This window comes from Pristis pectinata, chromosome 12 (assembly GCF_009764475.1).
Source record: "Pristis pectinata isolate sPriPec2 chromosome 12, sPriPec2.1.pri, whole genome shotgun sequence".
Lineage (NCBI taxonomy): Eukaryota > Metazoa > Chordata > Chondrichthyes > Rhinopristiformes > Pristidae > Pristis > Pristis pectinata.
The window spans coordinates 34524133-34543700 of record NC_067416.1 but is presented as its reverse complement, the minus strand read 5'-3'; the positions used below and the strand labels follow the sequence as shown (position 1 = coordinate 34543700).

The 19568-nt window shown below is 38.5% G+C and overlaps 1 protein-coding gene across 5 annotated transcripts in view; it reads left to right on the top strand.

Moving 5' to 3' along the window:
* The window catches only part of a1cf (apobec1 complementation factor), a 32125-nt gene that overhangs the window by 6273 nt on the left and 6284 nt on the right, over positions 1-19568 (top strand). For 2 of the 5 annotated variants that reach the window (XM_052027757.1, XM_052027759.1), the window contains exons 2-10: positions 185-330; positions 6340-6474; positions 9186-9316; positions 10073-10311; positions 13030-13194; positions 14372-14469; positions 14563-14833; positions 16897-17114; positions 17222-17358. In XM_052027757.1, coding sequence (XP_051883717.1) covers positions 232-330; positions 6340-6474; positions 9186-9316; positions 10073-10311; positions 13030-13194; positions 14372-14469; positions 14563-14833; positions 16897-17114; positions 17222-17358 — 1493 coding nt within the window. In that variant the 5' untranslated portion in view covers positions 185-231. The remainder of the gene's footprint in view (positions 1-184; positions 331-6339; positions 6475-9185; positions 9317-10072; positions 10312-13029; positions 13195-14371; positions 14470-14562; positions 14834-16896; positions 17115-17221; positions 17359-19568) is intronic. The other 3 variants (XM_052027758.1, XM_052027760.1, XM_052027761.1) reach the window with 2 other exon arrangements.

The window sequence follows — 19568 nt, the reverse complement described above, 5'->3', positions numbered from 1 at the left end:
TTTCTGTGCTGTGCATTCTAAACTGTTTTATATTATTCTGTGTTTTACATATTGTCTGTTACTTACAGGTACAGTTGCAGTTTAATAGCAATTATTGCAGCAATTTCTTAGAGCTTTAACAAAATGCGCCAAAACACTTATGTAATTTTGATTAAATGCGTGTTGAATTTGGATTTGATTTCAGTGAGCACCTCTAATTATCCTGATTTATTTTGCTGATAATCACACACAATGGAATCAAATCAAAAAAACGGGGATGGATTAACCGGAACTCTAAAAGAAGCAAGTTTACGTACATTGATTCAGCGCACAGGATATAGCTTGGTACAGGTAGGAGCTCAAAGACACCAGGTCAAAAAGCATTATATTGATTTTATTCTCTCTAAACCAGACAGAGAATAGGAAATCAAATCTATTCTTGGCTGGTGTTTTGATTGTGGGAATTATTTGCTGCAATGCAACTTTATGAAATTAAAATGCTTTAAAAAAATTGTGATTTAAGCTTTGTTGCAAGTTCATCATTAACTATCACAAATCTGTGAGTCAGTAATATTCTTGACTAACCAATTATCATGTATCATTTTTCAAAAAGGATTTGTATCAGATTGATACATAAATTGTAAATAATGCAAATGATCAAAAACTGGTGTACTTTTTAATAGTTAAACATTTGGTCTTTTTTCTTTCCTTTAAACATCAGTTCACATAAACGTGCTGATGTTGGGATTAATTATATCTCTAGCTAAAAGTAAAGTGCATTTATAAATCTCTACCTAAAAATATATATATATTGGCAGTTGTTGATGTACTGTACTTCCTCGTATATACAAAGCTGGTGCCTTAGCAAAAAAAAACAAGGTTCTTACTATGAACCTGCTGAACGAATATACCAATGTATCCGCAGCATCAAAGAGTGAGCAAATCCTACGGACTGAAATATTGTTCCTTACATTAGACAGCAGTAAATCGGAGACCAGTATCTAGCTGCTTCATGATGCAGCTGGGAGCTTTTTGTTGTACCAAGCAATGACCAAGATCAAGGTCTATTAACAATTCATCTCATATTTTTTGAGAACTTGTAAAAAAAAAAGTAGAGGACATTCAGTCACTACTCAGTTAGATCATGGCTGATAATTTCTCATCTCCATTTACCCATCTTATCTACATATCACTCAACAAATCTAAGAAAAAACATATTGATTTCGGTTGTTCAGGGTGAATGGGTTTTTGGAGGATATAATTTCAGACTTGCACTACCTTTTTCTGATGTCATTTCAAAGTGGGCTGGCTCTAATTTTAAGATAATGTGTCCACATTATGGATTCAATTCACTCTTTAGTATTTTAAATACCTTTACCAGATCATTCTCTGTTTCTTGATACTCAAGATCATATTCAAATTTAATTTAGAGAGACCACTCTGATAACACTTTTGTTATCTTACCTTCTATTATGGAGTAATAATGACGGCATTTAGAGAAAGAAGTGAAGATTGCTTTGGTACAGAATATTCCCAAAAGAGAGTGTGTAACTGTTAGGGGTATCACGTGAAAGGGAACAGCCATCCAGTTCAACGTACGAGTATCCTGGAATTATTGCATTGAAATCTATTTGATTAGTTTCTTTATTTAAAGTCAAGAAATAAATATTAATAGCAAGAACGTTTCCATGGAAGGTTGATGTTGAACCATAATGTAATAAACTGAGAACACTGGAAATTAACAACTTTAAAGTACTCTAGGCAAGTTGTACAAGGTTAGTTGAATGTGTGGGCTAGACAATGAGCTCCAAAGTGGGAATGCTGGCATCCCACCAAATTGACATCACAGGCTTCTCCTCCATGTTCTTCTGATGAACTTCCGTCGTATACATTGCCTTCATCAATATGGTATCTGGTGTGACTTGCAGCAGAAATGTATGTTTGTATATCAACTAATATTTGGAACCATGGTGCCCAGTAAACACATGGAGCCAAATTTTGTAGCTCAGATACTCCCCTTAAGGAAAAGTAGGATAGCGCCATTCCTGATGGTCATTTGAAATGGTTGGAGGAAATCTGTCTGCGAATGGCTAAGTCTTGTGTGGATAAAGTGCATTGTTTCTGAAGGCACAATGTATCCTTTAAATGTTGTGGAGATTACCATAGTTGCCTCTTATATGACTTAGTTAGATTGGCAAAATCATAAGCTACAAACACACCTGGCTGTGCCTCTTGCCTGGTCATATTGGTCTTTCATTTCCAGCCCCACCAGACACACGTCTCCTGGTCTCCTGCTGCCCTGTCCCAGGCTCTTGTTCCTCTCTCCCAAGTCACATCTCTTGCTTACTGTCTGCATGCTGCAGTGGCAATATGTGGAAGTCAATGCACATTAGCATCAAATTTCCCTTTCTCTGGAAATCTGTGGTGACTTGAGGCCATCTTACACGTGACTAAGTGCTAACAAAAATATACAGAACTATCTCCCTGCAGTGTGCTTTTAAATATTTAAACATAGGTAATGGTAGTTTCAGTATCTGAACCATTTCCAGTTCTAAATTGTATTGTTACTGACAAATACTGCTTAGGAACTTAAAAATAATATGCCAGATATGAAAGCTAAGTATTTTGTAAAAATACTATTTTGATTAATTTCAGTTTGATTTTATGTTGTGTTTTTCAAACTAAAATGATGTAGGATTAATCCCATTGGATTACAGTGTTACATAACCCACCACTCTTCTATCTTGCTGTGAGCATGAGTCAGGGATTCACAGACATTCTGATCAGTGGACAGAACATTACAGGTCACAAGTTTAACTTTCAGATCTACAAGGACACAAACAATCAGGCAAACTTGGTTCACATTGGTGGGGAGGATGCCAGATCAAGGCAATGTAGCCTCAAATTTTAGAGAAAACATAATTACATTTAAATGTGTATTTGAATTTTTAAAACTTAAGCCTTGTCTATAAAATGTGTACTTAACAAATTTTATTGGATGATTATTGAATTCAGTAGAAAAGGTTCATATTTCTTAAGCCTAAACTTTGCTGAGATCCTTACAGAAAATTTATGATTGAGATAGAATTTCCACATTTCCTGCATTCACTAAAGAATAAGGTAAAACATTGTTTAATGAGAATATTTTTGTTGACATTCACCAGTACAAAAATTAATGTAACCAAAGGTGATTCATCGGAAATATGCCTTGATCAAATGGATGAATTAAGGACAATCTCTCACTTTGTTTTGTCTTTATTGCGGGAAAATATTGAATTATTTCTTGGATATTTTGGGGGAAAATCATATCTTGAAAAGAAGGCCCCATTTTAAGATCCCATGTGCAATTGACTGAATGCACGTTGGTTTGCATGCATCGCTTGTTAACTCTGAGCAGCTTCATCTCACCAGGTCAGTGGTCCTGATGTCTTCACATTGCAGCAGTCTGCTGCATGCCTGAGCCACCACAACAAACCAAGCCCCTTTGGGTGACTGGACCTTTCTGCTGTCTGATTACTCTGGTACACATTCCATGCCCAAGTGGGTTGCTTACATACCTTGGAAGTCATGCTGCACATGAATGTGATTGATGTACTGACACAAAGCCTCTGTGGTCTGCAGTGCACGTTAGCAGTAGCTGGCTGAGTATGCTGCACCACCTCGACATCAGTAGGGGGCAGCCTTTACCGCAGGTTATCGGTTCAGCAGCTACGGAACAGAGAGAAGGAACAGATAGAAATCAGAGAAAGGTTGGAGAGAAACTAGATTGTCCTTTCTCCTGGTTTGTCCATCAACAACTCACCTAGCTGTGATATTGGATTCCTAAACCATCACAGCTTTCCTTCCTATCATCCGCCATCAGCTTAGCCACAAGGCAACAATAAAAACCAACACAAAATAAGCATTGTCTGCTATATTTATAGATCAAAGCATGCCATACTGCAATGAAACATCATCTAATCATGTATGGGAGAACATTTTTTGCATGGTAAGTTGTCAGAGTATGAAGCTTGGACCCAGGGGATCGTTGAGCCAGACTGTATTTATTCAGTACTGCTATCCCATATCCCTTCATCCTCATGATCTTGCACACTGCTGCATCACTGGCTGCACACAGGCTGGTGGTTGCTGTGGAAGGGACTTTACATTCCCTTGGAGGGTGACCTCCGTCAGATCTCAGACTAAAAGGCACAGCTTCTCAGCATCGGTAGCAGACACACTGAGGTCAGTAGAGGCACGAACCCTCCCAAAATTCACTAAGCATATTATGAACATGTGCATAGGACAACCCCTCAAAAAGTGACAATATTTAAATTCCTGGACATGCTCTTGATAGCAAAGGATTGGCTCTCAGGCAAGAACAAGAGAACTGGCAGTGTGTGATCAGCAGAGGGTGACTTGAAGTAATTTGAACATTAAGTGACACCAGCCACCCATATTGAGGGTATGCAGCCATTCAACTGCTCTGTCTGAGCACAATCATGGTAATCAGTAGACAGCAAGAAGTTGGAAGCAAGAAACAGTGGTTAATTCCACATCATGATCCTCATCCCTGTATTCAGAAGTCTATCAAATTTATTCTTTTGTTCTGTACTAGGAGTTTCTCTTTAAGGGATCTTCCTTGATAAGATGAGGGAATTGTCATAGGATACATTTTGAGTATCATTTGCCTCATCTAACCTAATCCCATAACACTGTAATCCAAATACCCATGTGCCTTTGCACCAGGATCTCCTCATGTAACTCAGTATTGAATTACATTTGATAGCACTCTTGTAAAGACCTTGGGATATATTGCTCTGCTATGGGCAATATGTCAATGAGAGTTGCAGTTTTTATTGCTGTTTCTAAAAAAAAATACAATAGTCTCTGACTCAACTATCCCTTGGGTCCAAGCTTCATACTCTGTGACAACTTTCTGTGCAAGAAATATTCTCCCATAGTCTCTCCTCACTCTTAGTGACAGTTTTAAACGTATGCTCTGCCACACTGCACCCTCCACCCTACCCTTCTTCAATGAAATAGTCTTTCTATTATAAATCTATCAGAAGCAATCAAAATTTAAAAAAAAACTGCTGTGAAGCTTTCTGTTGCTCCAAGTCACTACTAAACCATGCTTTCTACATCCAAACACTGGGGGACTATTGTGATAGCACTGGGCCAGATCATGCTGGACTCAGCCCACCGCCTCGCCCTCCAGTAGTTATTTTGTCTGGATGCTGAATGCTGGACCAGTTGACCTAATGCAGTAGAGAGGCATCCTGCTAGGCAGAGCAGGATCATTGCCGTCTTTGGCTTATAAACCATCTTTAAATATCCAGGATAGAAACATTTAAAAACAATCCCAATAGATTCAAATGATTAACATTTTTAAAATGCTTCAAAATTTAAAAACAAAAATTGAAATGCCAGCAAATAATTACCTACTCCCACACCTAAAATTATAAACAAATGTAAAACACAAAAAAGTTCATTCAATCCCAAATTGAAAACTAATATAAAAGTAAATGATACCTCCATCTTATCTGATTTATTGCATGGAACAACAATATTTTAGATCCATCCTCTGCAATAATTGACATGGATGTGCTGAGGAGGACTGATTCAAGTGTAAATAATGCATGATGACCCAGAATGAAAAAAAAATGCAGAGTGATCCATTTGTATTTATCCTTTTTTATTTTATCATTGAATCTATCAAAGTGAACAAGTAGTTTGAGGATTCATTGTTTTCAATAGTGAGAAGATGAGGAAGTAGATCCAGAGAGAAGACTTGATCTATTTTCAATCGTGAATATGAGAGTGAAACAGCATCATATGTACAAGCACTTTATTAGCATCGGTAATAGAGTTTTGGTAAGATGCATTAAAGTCATTTCAAATCTAATTGGTATCTCAATTGGGTGGGGTGCAACAGACTATTGAATACCAAAAAAAAGGAGCAAAATTTAGACTCCAAAGTAATATACTCCTTACTCAATTATAGATCAGGCCAGATTGGGAAGTAGATTGACTTTTATTGGTAACAATTTATTACCATACATGTTATCTATGCTTTATATAGTAACACAAATCAAACTCAGTCGAGAGAAAAATCACATTGAAGGATAGAAATGGCATTTGCAATTCAGAAAGAAAAATTGCTAATGAATAAGATTTATTTTCACTTGTTATTTTATTTCTATATTTCTACCCTCTAGCTTTATCATATGTTACAGCATGAAGTTTTTTATTTGGCCTTCTGGCTGAAAATGCTCATCAATCCTTCTTATTGCAATCAAATTCATCTTAATATTTATAGAAAGCTTTTTTTACTCACAGGATATGAACAATGTCTACTCTATCTTTCTTTCATTGCAGGAAAATGGGCAAAGGAAATATGGAGGTCCCCCTCCGGGCTGGGAAGGCCCATCTCCTGAGAGAGGCTGTGAAATTTTCATTGGAAAATTACCACGGGATCTTTATGAAGATGAACTTGTACCAGTTTTGGAAAAAGTAATGATTTATATCAGATTTTTAGAGAAACAAAGATAAATAACACCAAAAAATAGCTTGAAGAAACTCAGAACTAGGTGAACATTTGCTGGTGACAAGCACTAAATGTGCATAAAGTAGCATATGTCAATGGAACTGAACTTTGGAAACCAATTTGTATATGATGCACCATTGTGCATTTGGTACATGGGACCAGTGATGAATTTCTACCCCTTGGACATTAGCTGCCCCCCCAGCTTATGAATGCCCAACTTACATACAGCCCATACATACGAATGAGCATTTGGGAGACTGGCAGAATGCATTTGCTGGCTGCTGCAGGGCTGCAGGTGACTGTTCTTGACACTAGCTGGAATTTTGCTGACATTGAACCTAAGAAAAAAACACATTTGTTAACACGTTGATGTCTATTTTGCGAATCCTATCAACAGACACGTGTCCAAACCAGCAGCAGTGTCCTTTTTAAAATCATCAACAGCATTTAAAACCCCATCTGCAGTAAAATCTTTAAAAGAATATCACCATTAGCTCAAGATAGGCTCGAGCTAAATTTGTTAATACCGGCTTTGAAATTAAGAATGGCAAAATGAGATTCAAGATGCCTCTCCGGACTATCTATTCTTATGGGACAAACCACCTCTGCAGGCATCTTCTGCCCTGTGGGAACTCGGTTCGCGGCTGCATTTCCAACTTGCAAACTGTTCAAGGTTATGAATAATTCTCGGGAATGGAACCCTGCCGCAGCCTGGGGAGGACCTGCATCGATGAAAAATACCTCATTCCCAAGATTAGATTCAAAACAAGATTAGGACAAGAATTCATCTCTTTATGGTTTAAATGTAGAGAGTTTAAGATTTCCTTCCTTTCCCGTTGTTTCCAGCTGTCATTCTCTCAGGCTTCCACCAGCTGTCCTTGAGATCGTCATTAACAACCATTAGGAGGTCAATTCCTATTCCAATTTTCCTTTGTTATTAGATGTCCAGGTATAATTGCAAACTGATGATGTGTGAGCTTGTCTGTGCATCAAACTGTGCATTGGAGACTTGTCTGATAGCACAATCACTTGGTAAACTGAGGACCAGCTTCTTCAAACATCCAACTTTCCAGCACACAATTATAGCTTGTGCTCTGGAAAACTTAACTCAGCTGACTTTGTAATTAAGAACTTTGCTCATTGCTGCCCTTCAATGTTTGGACATAGTGACTGACTAATCAAATAAACCACTCTGCAGATGCTCCCTATTCACTCACCTAATGCACAGTATTATGCAATCGTTCTAATCTTAATTGCCAATCAAAATCCCTGCTTAGATTTTTCTTTCCAAAATGTTGGTCGATTTCTCTGAGTCAGTGTCATGGCTGCAACTCTAGATTGCTAATGGGGTACTTGGAATGGAAAGCTCCCAATGTGAACTTGTGGGAAACCACGTTCAGTGCCTCCCTTCATTGAACAGCACCCCCAACAACTAATCTCTGCTCACTTTCCTTTGAGCAAATACTAATTCTTGTCCAGGTCTTGACACACTGTGGCCTTAGTTCACAGTAGAGCAATGACTTTAATACAGGCTGGTAAATGCAGTGCAGCAGTGTTAGCCTAAACCAAATTTACACACTGGATTCTAAAAATGGAAATTAAAGTAACAGGCTCCTCAAACAGAAGAATATTGTTATAGTGTTCAGTTAAATCAGTGATCTATTGAGTTATTTTCATGTTATAAAATTATGAAGTATTAGAATGCAATTTATGCAAGTATTAAGTACTTTGCACAAAATTGCACCGTTTTAAGGTTCACTTTAGTCAGGTTTGGCTATATATTCTGATGCAACCGTCCATTGGTATTGGTCTTAAAAAGAGTGATTGTAGAATCCAATAAATATAAGATCAATCCTGATTTTTTTTCTCTATGAGAACCGAAGTTGTATCATTAAGGTTTTTCCATAAATTGAACACCCACTGCTCACTTATGTCAACCAAAACACGAGAGGTTGCACGATTGGTAACTGATGGGTTTGCAGGGAGCTTTGTTATTTTCTACGCACGGTTATTGCTCCATTTATCTCCCTCTTACATACACAAACTGCCGGTAACTTCTCTAGCATAAGAGAGATGATGAAACTTGGTATCAGTTACCCGTGGAGTCTTCAGACTGAGAAAGTTAACCTGAGACAAGGGAATTTTTTTTCCCTTGTATGAATTAGAAGCAGAGAACTAAATGAAGAGATTAAATGGATTTGTGAGAACCAATGCTATTCCTATCACCAGCTGACAATGACAGTGAACACAGAATTCCCACTGAATGGTGGATGGGTCATGTGTGTTTTGGACGTTGATATGCACAAATTCGTGCAAGCAATTACTTGAACTCGACAATGACAGTACTTTCAAGATGTGATTTGGCTTCCAGGAAAGAAAGAGCTTGCAACTTTCACGACGTTGGGACATCCCAAAACTCTTCACAGCTTTATAAAAGTAACCTTTGAAGTGTAGTCACTGTTGCAATGAAGAAAATGCAGCAGCCAATTTAAACCCGCCAAAATCCCACTGACAGCAATTGGGTAAATGATCAAATAATTTTTGTTGGCCAGGATATGTGCAAGACCTAGAAATTTTTAATTTATTCTATCTGATTTGTTTATCTTGTCTGAAGTAAGAAGGGCTAACTTGAAAGCAGATACATTTTTTCTCATTGCTTTCTTGTTTCTTCCCTCAGATCGGAAAAATATACGAACTACGGATGATGATGGATTTTAATGGCAATAATAGAGGATATGCTTTCGTTCTGTTTACCAATAGACAGGAAGCCAAGAATGCAATTAAACAGCTTAATAATTATGAAATAAGGTTAGTTAATGGTACAACAGAGACATCCAGATGTGGTTTCTAAAAGTACCTTGCATTCAAGAGTTATGTAACTCAAACCTAACTGCTCCATAATTACTGAAGCTTTGTAAAATGTGTCATAAAGTAAAAATAAAGCAGATGAACAAACATCACAATACTACTCACTACACCCTGCACTGGCAAATGACCCAACCAACTCACAAGCAGATAAGTCATTAAGAGAATCTGATATTTACTTTTACATTATATGGTTTTTTTATTGCCTCAATTGAACAAATATAAGTTTTTGGTGGCAGTTCTCTATGGAACCCAATCCTTTATAAAAAAAGCTTTAAATGCCAGATGAATAAAAAAATATCCTTTAAGTCCATCAGCATTAGCTGATCCTGAATCACAAGACACTGCGTGAAGCCAGGATCTTGTTTTAGCAGGATCTACATTTTCATACTGGATTTCATTTTAGCCAGATTGCACAGATTTAAGAAAATTGCTTAAACAAAAAAACCATGAGGTAATTTTCTTCTGAACAGCAGTTTATTGCAATCTGGATGGTGCTGTCTGAAAAGGTGGTGGAAGCAGATTCAGTCCTGTAAAACTCTGATCATCCAGCATCTGATTGTTTGGAAATCCTGAGGGTTCAGCATCCGCTCACTTACTAGTCTGTAGTGTGAACTAGGAGTCCAGAGTGCAAACAGGGTGAGATTCCATTAAGATTACTTAGCCCAATTAACCCAGATTTTTAATTTCCCCCCACAGAAACGGCCGTCTCTTGGGGGTGTGTGCAAGTGTCGACAATTGCCGCTTGTTTGTTGGTGGGATTCCTAAAACAAAACGAAGGGATGAAATTTTGGCTGAAATGAAGAAGGTTACAGAGGGGGTTGTTGATGTCATCGTTTACCCCAGTGCAGCAGACAAAACTAAAAACAGGGGCTTTGCCTTTGTGGAATACGATAGTCATCGAGCTGCCGCTATGGCAAGACGGAAATTGTTACCAGGTTTGAAACATTTTATTACATGCTTTTGAATGGAGCATTTGGCAGATAAAGAGCGATACATCTATTGAATGTTCTGCTTTGAATGTTAATATGGAACTGTATATTATGGAAATCTTGGGTTTAATATATTGATACATTAATAATGAAGCTATTTTTTAAAAAATTTAAGACATTGTTGAAAGCCTGAAAAGATTATTCCTAGGTCAAGATGTTTGTGTGCAGATCCTATCACATAGGACTTATAGGCACATACAATTACAATAGTCCTCAAAGGTAAAGTACAAATATCAGAACACAACTTGCTGAGTAGAAGCCATATTGGCAATGAGTCAGTATGATCAGCTCCCCAACCTCCAAGGGATGGAGAACTCCCCTAGCAAGGCCTCCAAAGTCTATACAATGTTCTCCATAGGCATCAGGAAAACTGCAGCCTCCCCTTCACACTGCCTCACCACACCCCTTTGCAAGATCCTTCAACACCCCATTCCACTGCTTAATCTGGATCTGACAAATAGCCGTAGTCTTCCCCTGCTAACAACCATTCTGCATTCTATTGCTATCTTCCCAGTGAGCCCATGGCATTTAAATGAGAAAGGAATTTGAATGTGCATGGATTCCAGCTGCTTCTGGTGGGGAAGAATTATTTCACTGGTGAGGCCTTCCATTGGAATCTCATTCTGATCTGAAGTAGACCTTAAGTGCCAAGAACGGGCATAAAACCAGCTGAGCCAGAGCTTTAATTGCCAGTCCATGGCAAGTCAAATCCAGTTTTGAGTTTTGCTTAAGTACCAAATCAGTTCCCCTCTGAAAATTATGGCAGTTCTGATGGAGCTCAGGGTGTGACAGTGGCAGCACGGTAACATAGTGGTTAGCGTAACGCTATTACAGCACCAGTGATCTGGGTTCAATTCCCGCTGCTGACTGTAAGGAGTTTGTAAGTTCTCCCCGTGTCTGTGTGGGTTTCCTCCGGGTGCTCTGGTTTCCTCCCACATTCCAAAGACATACGGGTTAGTAGGTTAACAGGTGTAATTGGGTGCCGCAGGCTCGTTGGGCTAGAAGGGCCTGTTACTGTGCTGTATAAATAAAGTTCTTAAAAGAAAAGAACACAGTGCAAACAGAGAGGAGTTATTCCAAAAATAACCCATTTCAAATACCAGAAATTGGAACAAAAACAGAAAATGCTGGAAATACTAAGCGTGCTGGGCAGCATCTGTGAAGAGAGAAACACTGCTAATTGTTGGAATCACCATGAACCACTAGTGTGCAGCCACTGAAACTCAAGTAAGTCCCAGACTTTGCACCTGTCCAGTGAAGCTCATTATTTTATATTATCCTTATAAGAACACAGAAGCAGGCCATTTGGCCTGTTGGGTCTATGCTGACTCCCAGGTGATTGCATTTGTCTCAGTCTCCCTTTCCGTATCTACCTGTACTGCTGCAATCTCTTTTCTCTTGCACATGCCCATCAATTCCACTCTGACTCTTTTTGCCATTAACCTACATTAGAGGTAATTTCCTATTGCCAATTAACCAACCAGCATCTCCTTGGGAAATGGGAGGAAAGCCTCACAGTCATAGAGAGAATGTACAAGAGCTGCTCGGACAACACCCGAGGTTAGGATCCAACCAGGGTTCCTTCAAACTGTGGGCAGCAGTACCTACCTATAAGGAAGACAGGATCTGTAGTTTCCTCCATCACTGGACTCCACATGGGTGCCTGTAACAGAGGCCAGTCTTACTGGGATTCCACAGCAATAAACTGGGGATTGCCTCTTAGACCAACGTCCAATTGGATCAGGCATTTAATCTGAGACCCTATTGACTTGAATGGAGTCAGTAGGACAAGGATTTAGATTCAATAGGACAAGGCAAGGGGAAGAGAAGTTACTTTTAATAATTATTTTGCTTTATTTTAATATTTTTAGTCATTTTTAAGGTAACTTCACTTTTTTAAAATATTTACTTTAATGTAAATAGTTTTAAAATCTTGCTGAATTTAAGTTGCAGATGTTGCACTCTGTTTTCCCACCTGCCAAAAATTGTCAGTGGTGGCATGACCTCTGCATTGTTCCAACTGAGGCCTCCATGTCAATAGGTTTAATGTAAATTAATAAAGGCTGCTGTTGGAAGCAACATCACATAATTAAATTGAAACTAGATCCTGTGGCCTGAAACTGCACTGTAAGGAAGTAATGCTGTCATGCAAACACCTCCACAGTCAAATGCCTTTGAGGTTCAATGAGAATTCCCTTTCTGGTCATGTAAAATGAGGAGAGCGAGAGCGAGAGAGAGAGCGAGAGAGAGAGCGAGAGAGAGAGCGAGAGAGAGAGCGAGTTCTTCACATATTTTGGAAGACCATCTTGGTTCTGTCATCCCATGGAGAATCATAGAATCCTGCAGCTCAGAATCCGTCATGCTTGTGCTGGATCTTTGAGGAGCTTTCCAATTCATCTCATGCCTCTGCTCATACCATACAGCTCCATAGGAGGTATAAATCTTGAAGTGTTTTCATTTCTAAGGGTGTATTCATTTCTACAGAGGAGCTCTAAGGTGAGAAGCCACGAGTACATCAATAATAACCAAAAACAATTAATTTCAAATAATGAATTAAACAACGCAACCCTGCAACAGTACAAAACTCTGTACTACAGTCTGGTACCTAGTTTTTCCACACAATGCTTTATTTAACAACTAACAAACACTGCTTTTTCAATTTAGGAAGGATTCAGTTGTGGGGACATCCAATAGCAGTGGATTGGGCTGAGCCAGAGGTTGAAGTTGATGAAGAAACAATGTCATCAGTCAAAATTTTATATGTACGTAATCTTATGCTTCCAACCAGTGAAGAAACAATTGAAAAAGAATTTAATAGCATCAAACCAGGTAAGGCCAGGAAATATCAACACAAGCAGAGTGCAAAAGGGAAGCATTTTGTCTGATTTCAAAATTGTAGAATATTTCCTTCAAGGTATTATTTATTGCAAATGTAGTATCATCAGATGATACTTGTGCAGCCTTTTACCCACCTCTCACTATATGCACCAAACACTCAGCTCTATCTTATTGCAATATATTGATCGGAGGACCAATTGAACAAGAAATAGATCATTCAGCCCTTCATTCAAGCCTGCTGCTCATTCGTTGTTGTTGATCAACATTCTAAGACAAATATATACTTCCTGAGATATCACACGCAGAACTAAATCAGCACTCCAAATGAATTCTAAACTATGTAAACTGTATAACTAAAAAATAACTATTGCCCCATTCTAACCCAGCCATTGAGATGAAAGCCATTATTCCTTAAGCCATTTTGATTTTGTCACCCAAGATCTTTTGTCAAATATATACTTGTCTTAGAACAAGTATAATGCAGAATTACCAGAAGGACACTGCAGCTAAAAAGATTAAGTTTTGTTGACAAGATTAAAGAGTGATCAAAGGTTTGATAGAATGGGTCAAGAGAATATATTTGCTTTGACGGGAGAGTCCAGAACAAGTAAATGTAAGGTTAAAATTACAGCAGTGTAATTCAGGGTGAAGTCATGAGGCACCTCTTCGTGCACATGATTTTGGTCATCAGTTTTATTAGTCAAGGTTTTGAGATTACCTGGTTGGTGGTGGGTGGGGACATAGAAGATCAGATTGCCTAGCTACAACATAACTGAACAGGTTTAACTAGCTAGACCTGCCGATGGCCTTCTAGCCATCCTTTGTGGATGACTGTATTAGTGGCTGAAATTATTTCCATGACTGCAGTTGTTAATTTGATAATCCTTAAAAGATTTGAAAATATGAAGTTTTGATTAAGCATGACTATATGTTCGAGCATGTTCGGAACTTATTTCATGTGGCAATATTGGAACATGTTCATGATTTCTATACTATCTATTGACTGTAACAAAAATATTGGTCTGGAGTTTCTACCCAGATCTGTTGTAATTGGAGCACAATTGACTGTTTCTAGTGCAAAAGATCAGGGAAATAAATGATTACCGGGTATTTGTTTCAATGGATATTTCAAATGTATGTGAACAGTGCTCTAATATTTTGATTTCAGGCACAGTAGAAAGAGTCAAGAAAATCCGAGATTATGCATTTGTTCATTTTGTAACTCGAGAAGATGCAATTAATGCCATGAACGCAATGAATGGAAAGGTATTGTTGGAGTTTCTAATAACCAAGACAGGCGGTCAATAACAAATCGGAAGGCCGCAATATTAACGTATGTTTTCTGTACATTTACTTTAGGTATTGGATGGTTCTCCAATTGAGGTCACATTGGCCAAGCCTGTGGATAAGGACAGTTATGTGCGTTATACCCGAGGGACAGGGGGCCGAGGGGCAATGCTGCAAGGAGAATATACCTACACTTTAGGACATGTATATGATCCTGCAGCCGCCTACCTTGGTGCTCCTGTTTTCTATGCACCCCAGGCTTACGCTGCCATTCCCAATCTGCGATTTCCAAATAAAGGACATCTTAGTGGGCGGGGGATGTTACGGACTCCCTCCGTGAGAGGTAAACCTTTCCACTCTCCTTTCTGTCAATAATTCTAACCTCTAACAAGACTGGGAATCACAAGCATTATGACAGCACTTATTCTAAATATTAGAGTCTGGTTCCTTGATAAGTTGCCAGCAACTTTCAAAAAAGGGTGCAGAAATTCCTTTATGTTTTAACATCAGATAACAAAGTAGGAGAAAGAATTGTTGATAAAGAATTGAGATTGGGCAGCAACATTGTTTTGCAATCCTGAGGAAGTATTTCTACCTTTTGACAAAAAATATATTACAAACAAAATCATCGGGTCTGTGCAAATGTCTATCATTCTCTCTTTGCAGAGACCCTTCATTTTGGGAAAATGACAGATTAATCAAATTGCAATAGATATTCAGAAAATTGTAATGCATCAAATGGTAACCTCATCAAAGTGGGTTAACAAGTTATTCTACAACAGCTGACAATATAGTATTTGATCTTCAAGTATTGAATGCCCTTGAAAGACAAACAGTTATTGAAATGGTGTGTGGGTGTGCATGTGTCTTAAAACTTGCAGAAGAAAAGGATGATGAAAGAAGGTACAAATTTGGTGACAATTTCTGGATATAAATGAGATGTTTTAAGAACAGTGTTAGTATAAGCTTGGGGATCCCCATTAAGTGAGCAGTGAGGATCCAGCTCAGCCCTGTGATAGTGAAGTCTCCATATTACACATTAATTGGAAGACAAGAGCAATTCAAAATAGCCCACTTTCCACCTCCAAGATCATCTGTTTTCTGTATACATGGTCCGGCTGAGATAGCAGACTTACTGTGTGGCTGACTGCATTCTCCTCAGTACACCAATAAACTGTGGCATGAGGCAGTATTAAACCAAGTCACAGAAAACTATTGAAATACAAGTTTTCCAGTTTCATGTTCAAGAACAATGTAATTCTCTGAACTATCTGTGCACTAGTTTAAAAAGTGATTTCATTGCACCTCCATTAAGATGCATTTGTAGAAGGAGGGAAACAAATATGTTGGAAATGAAAAGTTACGAATTTGCTATTGACTGTGATCAGTAACGTAAAAGAAACTTCAGTGAATGGATTATCTGAAAACTGTTTCAATGGTGCAGAAAACTATTTTAGTTTTACTTTTAATCTGTGAATCTATCAATTTTATGTAAACAGAAAATGCATTTGATAGTGATCCTGACTTGCAATGAGCTTGTTTGGAATATTTGCATGCCACTTAAACTACAGAGAGTGAAACAATTTGTCATTAAACGTACCTTTGGGAATGTCTTCTGATTTTAAAAACATGGATTTATAACATCATAAATCCTGTTGAAATATGTCTGGTAGCTTATTCAGGAACCAGCCTTAAGTATGAGGGATATTTACTGTAACAAACCAATAGTTCTTTGGCTTATATTTTAAAAGCATGTTATGGATATCAATCGAATTGATTCTTCAGAAATTCAACATGATAATCTGGTTTCCGTGAAGAAATTGCAAATTCAGTCAATATATTTTTAATTGCACTGTTCTGCTTTTGGGTGTTTTACATTCAATAGGGAAATAACAAAGCAGAATCATATCTTAATCTATGCATGTTTTAAATAAATGCTTCACCTAGTACTTTGAAAGATGAGCTCATTGGAAATAAACCCCCAATTTTTTTATTACATGCAATTGATGTGCTGTCTACAAAAATACCCCTGTGGCACAAGCACTTGCCCCAAGATCTTCTCCCTCACCCATACACCATAGAAAACTACAGCACAGAAAACAGGCCACTTGGCCCTTCTAGTCTGTGCCGAAACATTATTCTGCTACTACTCCATTTAGTGTACTCTATTTAGTAATCAGCAACTTCTAAATTTACTCAGAGTTCTCCCCGTTGTCTACGATGAAGAGAAATGTTTAACCCATGTCATTTCCCATTCATTCACATTATTATGATGCATATATCCACTATTCAGTGCACAAATGCCATCTTTCAACAAGCCTGGTGATCAAGATTAGGCTCTTCATCTCAAAACGAGAATCAAAGTGATTTCTGGTGATTCAGTTTGATGCCTTCTTGCATTCCTAGAAATTTACATGAATGTACCTGTAGGGGCTGCAGGAGTTAGAGGGCTAGGAGGACGAGGTTATTTGGCTTATACGGGTATTGGACGTGGTTATGCAGGTTACCACGTGAAAACGGACAAAAGGCAAGAGGAAAAACTTTATGACCTCTTGCCTGGAATGGAGCTCACACCAACCAATCCAGTGACCCTAAAACCGCAAGGAATGAAGCACCCATCTCAGGTAGGAGATTTCATAGGTTGCTACAAAAGATTTCCAAACCTTTCGCAAGTTAAAAGTTGTTCAATGAAACTAATGAGTGGTCAAAATGAAATTGTGTCTTAACACAGGTCTTAGAAGATGTTTGTCAAAAAAATAGCTGGGGACAGCCTGTTTACCAGCTCCATTCTGCAATTGGACCAGACCAAAGACAACTCTTTGTATACAAGATTACCATTCCTGCTCTTGCCAATCAGTACACAAACATGTAGGTTCTACAATTTCATTTTGCATTATCTTTTTACAGCTTATGTTTTTCTCCATTGAGACCTCCTACTTGTCCAATTTTACCAACCTTGGCAGTAGAATTTATGGATGTGGAATGAATATGTAAACAGTTTTAAAGTGAAGTAGGCAGGTTTTTCCATAGCAAAGGTCCCATAACCAGCAATGTGATAACTTAATCTGTTTTACCCATGTTAATAGAACAAGATCTATCAGTAGAGATACCAAAGAGCGCTCTCCTAATCTGATTTGAAACAACGTGTTGGAATCTCACATGCTGGAAGCACTCTCCATACTGTACTGGAGTTTCCAGGCATGATCTAATCAGGAGCAGCTCTTGAACCCACAGCCATTTGACTTGAAGGGCAGGAGAGCTAGCCACTGAGTCACACCTGACTCCAAGTTGTATGTGTGGCTTCATACATCCCTGCGCTGCTTGTACTCCAACACCAGTGCAAGGTTAGTTCACATTTTCAAGCCGCATCAGAAATCCAGCGGACCTTCTAAAGGCTACAGGTTCACTCATCCTGTGATCGCATCATGGATAGGGAAATCCTTTTGTCTCATCTTAAATTTATCTATTGAATCTTTTGTTTTCAAATACCATCAATATCCTGAATTGTGCAGTATGCAAATCCCAACTGATGTTGGATTTGAGGTCTATTTGTAGAATGGAGAATTCATTTAGTTTCCATCCCTCAGTGTGACAGAGCACCTGTGTCTGACAGACAAGGTATTTTTCTCCTTCAGTAGTAAACTCGGCTCAGTTAATTAAAAGCCAAATATGACAGCACCGTGTACAAGTGACTTAAGAGAACAAACGCAGTCAAACTTCTTTGCTTCCCATCTCCCACTGCATTTAATAACTTCGTTGCTGCTACTTTGATATCAAATCTCTGAGTGGCAGAGTGAATCCCAGTCATCCTCAAGGGGACAGTTAAGACAGAAGTAGCAGGAGTCAGAGGAGATTCATGATGATGTTGCCTGTGATGGAGCATTTCTGTTATGAGGAGAAATTGAATAGACTGGGTTTGTTTTCCTTGGAGCTGAGTAGACTCAGGAGGGGGGTGGTGTGAGTGGGAACCAATGGAGGTATACAAAGTTATGAAGGGCATCGGTAGAGCAGATAGTGAGAAGCATTTTCCCATGGCACAGGTATCTAAGACCAAATGGAATAAGTTTAAGGTTTAGCGTAGATCTGAGTAAAAGTTTTTTCACCCAAAGGGTGCTTGCAATCTGGAATGCACTGCCTGTGATGGTGGAGGCAGGTACTCACACAACGTTTAAGTAGTACTAGACAAGTACATGAATCACCAAGACATAGAAGACTCTGGACCACGTGCTGGTAAATGGGATTATAATATACATAGGAATTTGATGGTCAGCATTGACGTGATGCGTTGAAGGATCTGTTTCTGCGCTTCTATGATTCCACTTGGTAGGTTAGCTCTAGAAAGAAGCAGACTTTAAAAAGCAACATTTAGGAAGGTCTAACAGGATGCAACAAAATTATGAAGGCATTGTAAAGAGTAGACAGAGAGACATTTTCACTTGTGGAGGTGACGAAACCTAGTGGCCATTTTGGAGAATTTTTTCACTCACAGAATAGTTGTAACATGGAATAAAAACACAAAATGCTGGAAACATTCAGCAAGTCAGGCAGCATCTATGGAAGGAGATACAGTAAATGTTCCAGGCTGGGGACCCTTCCCCAGTTAACAGTTTGTCTTTCCACAAATGCTGCCTGACCTGAGTGTTTCCAGCATATTCTGTTTTTATTTCTAATTTCCAGCATTTGCAGTTTTTTGATTTACAGTTGTAATGTGGAGCTGGCTACCACAAGTGGGGATTGGAGTGACTGGTGGTGGGATCTGAAAGGGGAATGAGACAGGAGGAAGAAAGGAATAGAGGGATATGTGGACAGAGGTAGCTTAAGTGGGAATAAGGGTAACGTGAATACTGACATAAAAGTTTACAATCTAGATTCCAGCATCTGCAGTCCTTTATTTCTCCTGAATACTAACATAGCCCGGTTTCTCTGCTGTCAATTAGGTGTATGGCATACAATTACTTTGCACTGTTATATCTTGATATTATTTACCTAATCGGTTAGACACTGTGTGTTTACCTGTGGTGAAGGATTGCATTAATAGCATATTTACATAAGTGAAATAGTAAGGTTCAGAAATGAAT